The 12,206-nt window shown below is 42.7% G+C and overlaps 1 protein-coding gene across 2 annotated transcripts in view; it reads left to right on the forward strand.

Moving 5' to 3' along the window:
- The window catches only part of farsb (phenylalanyl-tRNA synthetase subunit beta), a 58,346-nt gene that overhangs the window by 12,003 nt on the left and 34,137 nt on the right, over positions 1 to 12,206 (forward strand). For both annotated transcript variants that reach the window (XM_085990486.1, XM_085990487.1), the window contains exons 7-12: positions 431 to 539; positions 2,029 to 2,099; positions 2,217 to 2,278; positions 3,388 to 3,439; positions 9,557 to 9,618; positions 9,705 to 9,912. In XM_085990486.1, the coding sequence (XP_085846612.1) occupies positions 431 to 539; positions 2,029 to 2,099; positions 2,217 to 2,278; positions 3,388 to 3,439; positions 9,557 to 9,618; positions 9,705 to 9,912 (564 nt within the window). The remainder of the gene's footprint in view (positions 1 to 430; positions 540 to 2,028; positions 2,100 to 2,216; positions 2,279 to 3,387; positions 3,440 to 9,556; positions 9,619 to 9,704; positions 9,913 to 12,206) is intronic.

Below are 12,206 nucleotides of genomic sequence, written 5' to 3' on the forward strand. Positions count from 1 at the left end.
GTTTGGAGAGGCCCAGCAGCAGAACTGTTCGCCTCCCGGAAGCCCTCAGGTAAGAGCGCAGATTTTTCCAGATTGTAGCCCTCCGCCCGCAGGAGGCCTGCGATCGGAATATCTGGGCCAATGTGTTTTTGACTGATACTTAAATTTGTTAAAGCACGGCTATAACATCTGCCTTTACAGAACTGTTCATTTAATCTTTAATTCACTAGTATATTGTGTAGTGTCGTGCTTTTATGGTATTGGGCTATATATTGAATGAGGTTTTAAATCCAAGATGTTTTGACAAAGTTATTGCATGCATATTTATATTACTGTTTGCAATGTGTCTTTTTAATAGTGAAAAGCAAGACTCCAATGACATCTAGCTGACCAATAATTTACGCAAAGATCCTGGTCCTGAAAATACTCATTCATTTGATTTGATTTTCAGATGGACAGTCAACTTCGCCATTATTTGCATATCATTGAAGACAAACCAGTTTACCCTGTTATCTATGACAGCAATGGCATAGTTCTTTCTATGCCCCCTATCATAAATGGTGAGTACAGTATACCATCTGTGGCACTATTTTTGAAGCTGGTATTTACGTCTGGGCCAACTTTTCTACTTAAAGGAATTAAGTACTTGCGTCCGCTGTATCTCTTTTTCCCCAATTTCCTCCTCATTCCCATCTCTCCTGAACACATTGACTCTATGTTCAGGTTTGGTTCCACAGGTCGAGTCAGCCCTAGTAATCATTATTCACGCATCATAGATAATGCTGAGTGTTGATAGGCAATTTAACTATGGGGGATCACAACTAATCTGATCCACACACGTGCTCCCCAGATGGATTGCTGGAAAACCTTCAGGAACAGGACCTGTGATTTATTTTTCCCTCCCTAACCCAGGGTTGCTGAGGTCACTCAAAGTGCCCTTACTGCTGTTCAGTAACTCAGCACAGACTCTGGGTTCAACCTGGGACCCTTTTGGTCTGTATGGCTCTGCTCCTCACTGGATAAATTCACTGGGTCATTAGGGGAGCATTTGCAATATTTAAATATTATAATGAGGCTGCGTACCTCATATTGATCCACAATTCCAAATTTAACTCTGGCCAGCCGGCTTTCCCTGGCCTTGGGAAACCCGGCGGCTAAAAATAGGCGAAGACTACTGGATCCAGGAGGTAACTGCCTTTCCACTTACCTGCTGGATTCAACGTACCTGCTGTGCCAACCCCTGTGATCAGACTCCCCCACGAGGCCACCGACCTCCCCACCAACCCCCTCCCCCCCCCCCCACCCCCCCCCAACCCGGATTTCTTCCTGGCTAGATTGGGAATTGCATAGCCAAGAGGTAAGGAAATTATATTTGCTTTTCAAATTTAACTATTTTACAATTTAAGTTTGACCAACCTGTTGCTTTTTGTGTTCCCTGATATTTCCCCATACTTTAAAAAAATATTTATTTTTCAATTATTTATCCACTTCCTTTTTAAAGGCTAGTTCCATCGATTTTGGGTAGGGCATTTGATGTACTAACTGTATTTTGCGTTTAAAAAAAAATCCTAACTTCTCCCTTTGTTCTTTTGGTGATGGTCTTAAATTTTTGCTCTCTAGCTACTGACTCACCAACCAGTGGAAATTGGTCTTTCTATTTACCTTATTAAAACCCTTCATTATTTCGAATACCTGTATCAGATCCTCCTCTAAACTTTCTTTACTTAGCTGAAAAGAGCCCCAGTTTCTCCAGTCTCTCCTCATAATTAAAGCCCGTCATCCCTGATATCATCCAATGAATCTCTTCTGTACCCTTGACATCCTCCTTAAAGTAGGTTGCTCAAATCTGAGACTGGGCACAATATTCTAACTGACTGAACCAGTGATTCATAAGGGAAAACAAGAAGGGAGGTGACTATAACAGAAGCAGAGCTATTAAACAGCTCAAAACAATATCTTTAATTCGAATAATGTATTTTCATTATAGGAGGTGGCGATTGCAAATTATACTTACAGTGATCACACTTTTTAATGTCTTTGATTTGCTAGGAGATCACAGTAAAATAACACTCAACACTCGGAATGTTTTTATTGAATGCACAGCAACTGATCGCACTAAAGTAAGTAGACCAGTGTTTGTTAGAGTTTTATACATTTTCAGAGCCGTGTTTGATTATGTTTTGTCAGTGTTTGCCAAACTTCAATTAAATTAAATGTTTGACTGTTTCTTGTAACAGGCAAAAATAGTGCTGGATACAATTGTCACAATGTTCAGTGAGTACTGCGAGAAGCCATTTACGTAAGTACTTCTACTTCCAAAAATTATACCATATTCCTTAGCATCTGAATTAAAAGTTTGTATTCTTGATTGATAAATAAATACATTGGAGTGTATAGAAATGAAATAATATTTTAACAAAAACAAGAGATTATGTTTTAGGCAATTAATGTGTATTTGTACACTTCTAATATATAATGGCCTGGAATTTGCAGTCAGCAGCGAAGCGAAGGCATTCGCTGCTGGCCCTGAAGTACGCTCCGCACAAAGATCTCGCAATCCCTGTGTCGAGAACTTCGGGTTTTCCGACCAACAGTTCAATTGAACGGAACTTAATGGGGATCCCCTTGTGCGAACTGCTGCGACGTCAACAGGCTGTCTAAGCAGCCAATCAAAAGGCAGAATTCTCACAGACCGTGAACAAGGAAGTGAGTTATCCCTTAAAATTCTAACTTTTTAAAATAGTTAGAGAGAGCCAAAGAAAAATTGTGGTTCTCACTTGGGGGAAAGGCAACCCTGAAATAAAGATGGACAAACTTAAAACATTTTGAAAAGCATTTTTGAAAAGTTTCTTAATTTTAATTTTTATTAAAATGGACAAATTTCACACTGAACAAAATTAAAATTAGTTTTCCAGGCCCTTAACATTTGTTTAGCAGTCAAACCCCAGTTACACCTCATTCCTTTGGGTCTAACTTTTAATGGAGAATTTAACAGCTAATTACTATGGAATGCTGAAGTTTTTGTCAGTTTCAATGTTTTACGAGATTTCACTGATTGCCGACTCTGTTGGGGGGGGGGCGGTGTTGGCGGTGCACAGTGCAGCCAGTTTCGGAGCTGTCATTGACAGTCCGCAACTTCGGGATTTCCATGCGCCAAATCCCAAAGTTGCAGTCGGTTTCAAAGGCGGAATGACAGCGAACGCTGCCAGTTCGCCATCATCTCAACCGCACATTCCGGGCCATTAAATCATTGCTATTTGTAACCCCTTCCCAAAAAAACTGTTGGAGTGGGATCGTTTTTAGATTTTAACCAAAAAGAGTACTTTTAACACTATATGCTTGTAATTATCAAGTGCCACTGACTTGCTGGAAATTACTTTTGATTTAAAATCTGAATCTGTCTTACAGAGTTGAGGCAGCTCAAGTAATTTATCCGAATGAAGAAACATGTATTTACCCAGTAAGTATAATCAGCTATCCTTTTCGTCGTGTAAGTAGTGTACTAGATGCCCTTGATCATAATCACCTAACATTAGGACTGGAAGTAACCTCCAAGACAATTTTACAGTTTTAGAAATGTAGAGAAATTAATTTTATACTCAACTACTGATACCAGAGAAATGAAAATGGATAATCTACTAATGTTTTAACTTTCATTGCAGTAAGTAGATTTTTGTATTGTGTTCATGCTGCTCAACTTTTAATTTTCTACACAATATGTAGATAATGGCTGCACTTTTTCATTTGAATTGAAAATATTCAAGATAGGTTGGAAAATTAGGCATACATTGTTAATGTGGCAATTATGTGTTATGCTAATCATTGAAGAAACAAATCAGCTCAAATTGTGCAGAAAAAGAGAAATAAAAGCTGTCACTTTTATGTGAACTGCAGCTGCAGTATTGTTGGTAGGATTTCAATAAAGTATAATGGTTGATAAGCAAAAGAGTTGTGCTATGTACATTTGAACTATGAGAAATACCCAGCAGTGCAATAGTACATTTTTTCCCATTCCAAACTTGGGTTGCATCTGGAGCAAGCATTTTGATAAACTAGGATGAAACGGTGGTGGTTACAAGTCTGTCAGTGGTGTTAGTGATGAGAGCAGATGGGATCACACAAATATATCTTAGAATATTAAAGTATATTGGCTCAAGTGTGATTTTTTTCCCTTTATAATATTACGATACCAGTATGCTATATATCAAGATGTTACAAATGCTTTTCTTCTGAATCAGAGTTTGTTTTAAACTTAATTTCAATAGGTTTTTAAAATTTGATCCCTTTCTAAGTTTATGATTAAAACATTTGAAATATTGGAAATACAGCAGCCCTGAATTCGCAGTTGGCGGCGTAGCTAGGGAGTACGCCGCCGACATTCGAACAAAATCCGCACTTAGCTCGTGCGAACCCACCTTCGAAAAGTTGCTTTCAAACGCTGCAGAGTTGTGCGCAGCGTGGTGGCCCATGGATCCTAGGGGTGCACCGTTGTACGTATGCGGACCTGGGATCACGTGCTCCTTTCACTTCCTGACTCTTAGCCAATCAGGAAACAGAGGAGATTGCTGATTTGCCCACAACTCATTTTAAATAACTTAGCAGCCAGAAATGCTATTTTATTAATAAATTACGATCATTTAATACACAAATCAAGATTCTAATACACAAACCTATAAACAAGGGGAGGCGGTGGCGTAGTGGTTATGTCACTAGACTAGTAAGCCAGAGGCTTAGTCAAATGCTCTGAGGATATGGGTTCAAATCCCACCACGGCAGCTGGTGGAATTTAAATTCAATTCAATTTAATTCTGGAATTAAATGTTAGTCTTAGTAATGGCGACCATGATACCATTGTTGATTGTTGCAAAAACCCATCTGGTTCACTAATGTCCTTTAGGGAAGGAAATCTGCCGTCCTTACCTGGTCTGGCCTACATGTGACTCCAGACCCACAGCAATGTGGTTGACTCTTAATGCCCTCTGAAATGGCCTAGCAAGCCACTCAGTTGTAAACAACTGCTACGAAAAACAATAAGAATAAAACCGGACAGACCACCCGGCATCGACCTCGGCACCGGAAACGACAACGGCAAACCCAGCCCTGTCGACCCTGCAAAGTCCTCCTTACCAACATCTGGGGGCTTGTGCCAAAATTGGGAGAGCTGTCCCACAGACTAGTCAAGCAACAGCCTGACATATTCATAATTACCAAATCATACCTTACAACCAATGTCCCAGACATCACCATCACCATCCCTGGGTATGTCCTGTCCCACCGGCAGGACAGACCCACCAGAGGTGGTGGCACCGTGGTATACAGTCGGGAGGGAGTAGCCCTGGGAGTCCTCAACATTGACTCAGGACCCCATGAGGTCTCATGACATCAAGTCAAACATGGGCAAGGAAACCTGCTGCTAATTACCACCTACCGCCCTCCCTCAGCTGATGAATCAGTACTCCTTCATGTTGAACACCAATTGGAAGAAGCACTGAGAGTAGCAAGGGCACAAAATGTCCTCTGGATGGGGGACTTCAATGTCCATCACCAAGAGTGGCTCGGTAGCACCACAACTGACCGAGCTGGCCGAGTCCTAAAGGACATAGCTGCCAGACTGGGACTGCGACAGGTGGTGAGGGAACCAACAAAAGGGAAAAACCTACTTGATCTCGTCCTCACCAATCTACCTGTTGCAGATGCATTTGTCCATGACAGCATTGGTGAAAGTGACCACCGCACAGTCCTTGTGGAGATGAAGTCCCGTCTTCATGTTGAGGACACCCTCCACCGTGTTGTGTGGCACTACCACCGTGCTAAACGGGACAGATTTCGAACAGATCTGGCAACTCAAAACTGGACATCCATGAGGCGCTGTGGGCCATCAGCAGCAGCAGAATTGTATTCAACCACAATCTGTAACCTCATGGCCCGGCATATCCCTCACTCTACCATTACCATCAAGCCGGGAGATCAACCCTGGTTTAACGAAGAGTGCAGGAGAGCATGCCGGGAACAGCACCAGGCATACTGAAAAATGAGGTGTCAACCTGGTGAGGCTACAACACAGGACTACTTGCATGCCAAACAACGGAAGCAACATGCGATAGACAGAGCTAAGCGATCTCACAACCATCGGATCAAATCAAAGCTCTGCAGTCCTGCCACATCCAGTCGTGAGTGGAGGTGGACAATTAAACAGTTAACAGGAAGAGGAGGCTCCAAAAATATCCCCATCCTCAATGATGGTGGAGCCCAGCACGTGAGTGCAAAAGACAAGGCTGGAGCATTTGCAACTATCTTCAGCCAGAAGTGCCGAGTGGATGATCCATCTCGGCCTCCTCCTGAGGCCCCCAGCGTCACAGATGCCAGTCTTCAGCCCATTCAATTCACTCCACGTGATGTCAAGAAACGGCTGAAGACACTGGATACTGCAAAGGCTATGGGCCCTGACAACATTCCGGCAATATTACTGAAGACTTGTGCTCCAGAACTAGCTGCGCCCCTAGCCAAGCTGTTCCAGTACAGCTACAACACTGGCATCTACCCGGCAATGTGGAAAATTGCCCAAGTATGTCCTGTCTACAAAAAGCAGGACAAATCCGACCCGGCCAATTACCGTCCCATCAGTCTACTCTCAATCATCAGCAAAGTGATGGAAGGTGTCGTCGACAGTGCTATCAAGCGGCACTTACTCAGCAATAACCTGCTAACTGACGCCCAGTTTGGGTTCCGCCAGGGCCACTCAGCTCCTGACCTCATTACATCCTTGGTCCAAACATGGACAAAAGAGCTGAACTCAAGAGGTGAGGTGAGAGTGACTGCCCTTGACATCAAGGCAGCATTTGATCGAGTGTGGCATCAAGGAGCCCTAGCAAAACTGAAGTCAATGGGAATCCAGGGGAAAACTCTCCATTGGTTGGAATCATACCTAGCACAAAGGAAGTTGGCTGTGGTTGTTGGAGGTCATTCATCTCAATCACATGACATCACTGCAAGAGTTCCTCAGGGCAGTGTCCTAGGCCCAACCATCTTCAGCTGTTTCGTCAATGACCTTCCCTCCATCATAAGGTCAGAAGTGGGGATGTTCGCTGATGATTGCACACTGTTCGGCACCATTCGAGACTCGTCAGATACTGACGCAGTCCGTGTCCATATGCAGCAAGACCTGGACAACATTCAGACTTGGGCTGACAAGTGGCAAGTAACATTCGCACCACACAAGTGCCAGGCAATGACCATCTCCAACAAGCGAGACTCTAACCATCTCCCCTTGACATTCAGTGGCATTACCATCGCTGAATCCCCCACTATCAACATCCTGGGGGTTACCATTGATCAGAAACTGAACTGGACCAGCCATATAAATACTGTGGCTACAAGAGCAGGCCAGAGGCTGGGAATTCTGCGGCGAGTGTCTCACCTCCTGACTCCCCAAAGCCTTTCCACCATCTACAAGGCACAAGTCAGGAGTGTGATGGAATACTCTCCACTTGCCTGGATGAGTGCAGCTCCAACAACACTCAAGAAGCTCGACACCATTCAGGATAAAGCAGCCCGCTTGATTGGCACTCCATCTACCACCTTCAACATTCACTCCCTCCACCACTGGCGCACTGTGGCTGCAGTGTGTACCATCTACAAGATGCACTGCAGCAACTCGCCAAAGCTCCTTCAACAGCACCTTCCAAACCCGCGACCTCTACCACTTAGAAGGACAAGGGCAGCAGACGCATGGGAACATCACCACCTACAAGTTCCCCTCCAAGCTACACACCATCCTGACTTGGACCTGTATCGCCGTTCCTTCACTGTCGCTGGGCCAAAATCCTGGAACTCCCTTCCTAACAGCATTGTGGGTGTACCTACACCATATGGACTGCAGCGGTTCAAGAGGCGGCTCACCACCATCTTCTCAAGGGCAATTAGGGATGGGCACTAAATGCAGGCCTAGCCAGCGACGCCCACATCCCATCAATGAATAAAAAAAAATTAAAAAATTACAGTCTTATAGTCCTATCGAATTTGTTTCTCCTCTATTGGACTAACTAACTTTTGATTAATTTCAGTAATGTAAAATTGAAAGTTTAAATGTCTGATAACATGAGGAAATCATGAAAGTAAATTAAATCCTATCTAAATAGAAGTTAGGAATTAAACCGAAGCTACAAAAGGCTTTTGGGCAGCAAAGACAGTGGTACAAAAAGGCCCTGTTTTCAAATTCGAACAAATGAAAGTTTCTTTCAAAGTTTGTATCCGCTCAGACATGAACCAGTGCCTCATTGTTATGGGTTATAGCATAAACTAATACAATTTTCTCATTCCCACCCCCACCCACCCCCCCTATGCAGTGCAACAGGCTCCTATGCCTGTTTGCACCAGACGTAAACATTTTCAGGGTAATTAAGGCGCAGTAGGTGGGTAATTAGCCCAACATTTCGCCAGCACGTTGATTTGAATGGGTAGTTGAAACGTGCAGTGAAGCCAATGCGCAGTCGGAACTTGACGGATTGCAAGTTCGGGATTTAGCGCATGTGCAAGTGCATGCGGAAATGCCGAACTTGCGGTCAATTTCAAAGGCGGTATGACTGCGTACTCTGAGAGTGCTGCGACGTCAACAGACTGCGAATTCAGGGCCAGTATGTCTAAAACAGTTTACCTATATGATTATGTAAATCAAGCAAAATGCACTTGGAATGAATCTGCGGCTTAGCAATGTTTCCTTTTAAATATGAAAACTATACAGATCGTTCAACTAGGATACTACACTTTTGTATACTAGCATTTTGATGCACACAGCTACTTGGTAATTTTCAGATATCAAAAATATTGCCAGTTCTGGTTACACTGGTGCATGGATGTCAGTCCCAGAACTACACAAATGTGATTTTTGTTGCAGAATATGATTCATCTAAATTAATGCTGGTGTCTATTTCGTGAATTGATAGTGTGGTCTGGGCTCAGCACCAGATTTTCCAACCTAATTGTGACTGGCAAGTGCCTGACAGAACCCATGGAACCATAAACTCAGAATAAACCCCTGTGCTCACTGACCTACATTGGCTCCCGGTTAAGCAACGTCTCAATTTCAAAATTCTCATCCTTGTTTTCAATTCCCTCCATGGCCTTGCCCCTCCTTATCTCTGTAATCTCCTTCAGCCCCATAATCCCCCTGAGATATCTGCGCTCCTCTAATCCTGCCTTCTTGAGTATCCCTGATTATAATCGCTCAACCATTGGTGGCCATGCCTTCTGTTGCCTAGGCCCTAAGTTCTGGAATTCCCTGCCTAAACTGCTCCACCTCGCTACCTCTTTCCTCCTTTAAGACGATCCTTAAAACCTACCTCTTTGACCAAGCCTGCCTAGGTCACCTGCCCTAATTTCTCCTTATGTGGCTCAGTGTCAATTTTTTTTTCCGTCTTTTAATACTCTGTGAAGCGCCTTGGGACGTTTTACTACAAGTTGTTGTCATTGTTGAATAAACCTTCAGGAGAGGAAGGAAGAAAGTTGGAGGGGATTAACAAAAGACTGTTTAAAATAGCTCTGTTAGTAATGTATAGCAACTTTTTCTTTTCCTTTGCAGGAGATGGGATACAGAAAAGAAATTCTAAGTACAGACTTTATTAACAAACGAGTAGGAATCAAGTAAGTTATTAAAATTGTTATTATATAATTAATTGACTGAATTGAACTTAATAAAATTGTAAAATTTTATTTTTATTTTACTTTAGTGAGACAGCTGAGTCTGTTGCCAAATTGCTGACTCGGATGTACTTAACATCCAAGGTTATGGGGAATGGAGCACAAATAGAAATTGAAATCCCCCCTACAAGAGCAGATATCATCCATCCTTGTGATATTGTAGAAGATGCAGCAATAGCCTACGGTTACAACAATATCAAGATGACAGTTCCAAAAGCCTATACTGTGGCTAATCAGGTGAGAGCTGGCAGTCTTGGTTATTGTTTAAGGTGAATGGTTGTAATGTTACATTTCAGAGATTTGCATTGTACAACAGAACGTCAGTCATCAGCCGTAACAGAGTTGACCCATGGCGGCTGATGGAACTTGGCAGATAATCAAGACCCTGCAAGTTCTGGTCTTACATGTATGGTGTAGCAATACTCTTGGGATAGAAATTAAGACAAATGCAAATAACTAAAGAAGCATTGTATAGTTTTAATCTCTGAGAAACGGAGATGAAATACAAATAACAAAAGAAGTTGTACAATATTCACACAAGGCTTTGTCCTGAAAGAAATAACTTACATTTATATTTTATGTCCTCAGGATGTCCCAAAGCACTTCACAGCCAGTGAATTCTTGTTGAAGTGTAGTCACTGTTGCTATGTAGACAATCACAGCAGCCAATTTGCACACAGCAAGGTTTCAGAAACAGCAGTGGAATAAATGACCACTTAATCTGTTTGGTTGAGGGATACATGATGGCCAAGGCACTGGGAAAAGTTCCATTCTCTTCATCAAATACTGCCATGGGATCTTTTACATCCACTTGAGCAGGCTGGCAAGCCAAGGTTTAATTTTTAAGCTGAAAGGTGGCACCTCTGACAATGCAGTAGTCGTGCCAGCCTAAACTGTGTACTCGGGTTCCTGGAGTGGGACTTGAACCAACGACCTTCTGACAGAGGCAAGAAGACTACTGTTGACTCAGGCTGAAAAAAATTGTACAGATAATTGGAACGGTGTATACTAGGAGTACAGTTAATGGAATTGTCTCTTCAACCATGTATTTGTTACCCTTCCCCCCCCCCCCAACATTACTATACTTCCTTCTCAGTGTCTACCTTTCCCCTTTACTTGGCACTGTGAGAGATTCTTTGTGAGGAGTGCTATATGAAGCCTTTTGGGGAAGAGAGTTCCAGATTTCCAATACTATTCGTGTGAAAAATAAAGACTTAAAAAATGAGGGGTTTTTCTGCTGGAGCTGAGAAGATTCAGGTGACCTGTTAGAGGACCTCAATATTAGAAGGAAAATAGTGATAGATTATTTTTATTGGTCGGCGAGATGGTAACAAAAAGGTGCAGACTTAAAAATAATCACAAAAAGGACTACAGAAAGATTAGAAACAATTCCTTTCTTTAAGATGTGGATAGAATGTGTAACTCTCTGCCATACACTGTTGTTGACGCAAAGTCCATAAAGAGGGAGTGTTTGCTTGTGCTCTGGGGGAGGGTTTAAGCTAAAATGGCAGGGGGTTGGGAACCTGAGCAGGGAGACAGAGGAAAGGGAAACAAGGATAGAAGCAAAAGAAAGGAAGGAGAAAAACAAAGGTGGCAGGCAGAGAAATCAAGGGTTTAAATCAAACATGGCCACAGTAAATAATAATTCTAAAAGGTGTAAGAGTGTTAAAAAAACAAGCCTGAAGGCCTTGTGTCTTAATGCGAGGAGCATTCGTAATAAGGTGGATGAATTAGCTGCGCAAATAGAGGTAAACGAACATAATATGATTGGGATTACGGAAACATGGCTCCAGGGTGACCAAGGCTGGGAACTCAACATCCAGGGGTATTCAATATAGAGGAAAGATAGGCAAAAAGGAAAAGGAGGTGGGGTAGCATTGCTGGTTAAAGAGGGGATTAACACAATTGAAAGCAAGGATATTAGCTCTGATGATGTGGAATCTGTATGGGTAGAACTGAGAAATACCAAGGGGCAGAAAACGTTAGTGGGAGTGGTATACAGACCTCCAAACAGTAATGCGGAGGTTGGGGATGGCATTAAATGGGAAATTAGAGACGCGTGCAATAAGGGCACAACAGTTATCATGGGTGACTTTAATCTACATATAGATTGGGCTAACCAAATTAGTAACAATACTGTGGAGAAGGAATTCCTGGAGTGTATACGAGATGGTTTCCTGGACCAATATGTCGAGGAAGCAACTAGAGATCAGGCCATCTTAGACTGGGTATTATGTAATGAGAAAGGATTCATGAGCAATCTTGTTGTGCGAGGCCCCTTGGGTCGGAGTGATCATAATATGATAGAATTCTTCATTAAGATGGAGAGTGAAGTAGTTGACTCAGAGACTAGAGTCCTGAATTTAAATAAAGGAAACTACGATGGCATGAGGTGCGAGTTGGGTAGGATTGATTGGGGAATGTTACTCAAAGGGTTGACGGTGGATAGGCAATGGCAAACATTCAAAGATCGCATGGATGAACTACAGAATTTGTTCATCCCTGTTTGGCATAAAAATTAAACAAAAAAG

This window comes from Somniosus microcephalus, chromosome 6 (genome assembly GCF_052327205.1).
Source record: "Somniosus microcephalus isolate GS21.2 chromosome 6, FLI_Smic_1.0, whole genome shotgun sequence".
NCBI lineage: Eukaryota > Metazoa > Chordata > Chondrichthyes > Squaliformes > Somniosidae > Somniosus > Somniosus microcephalus.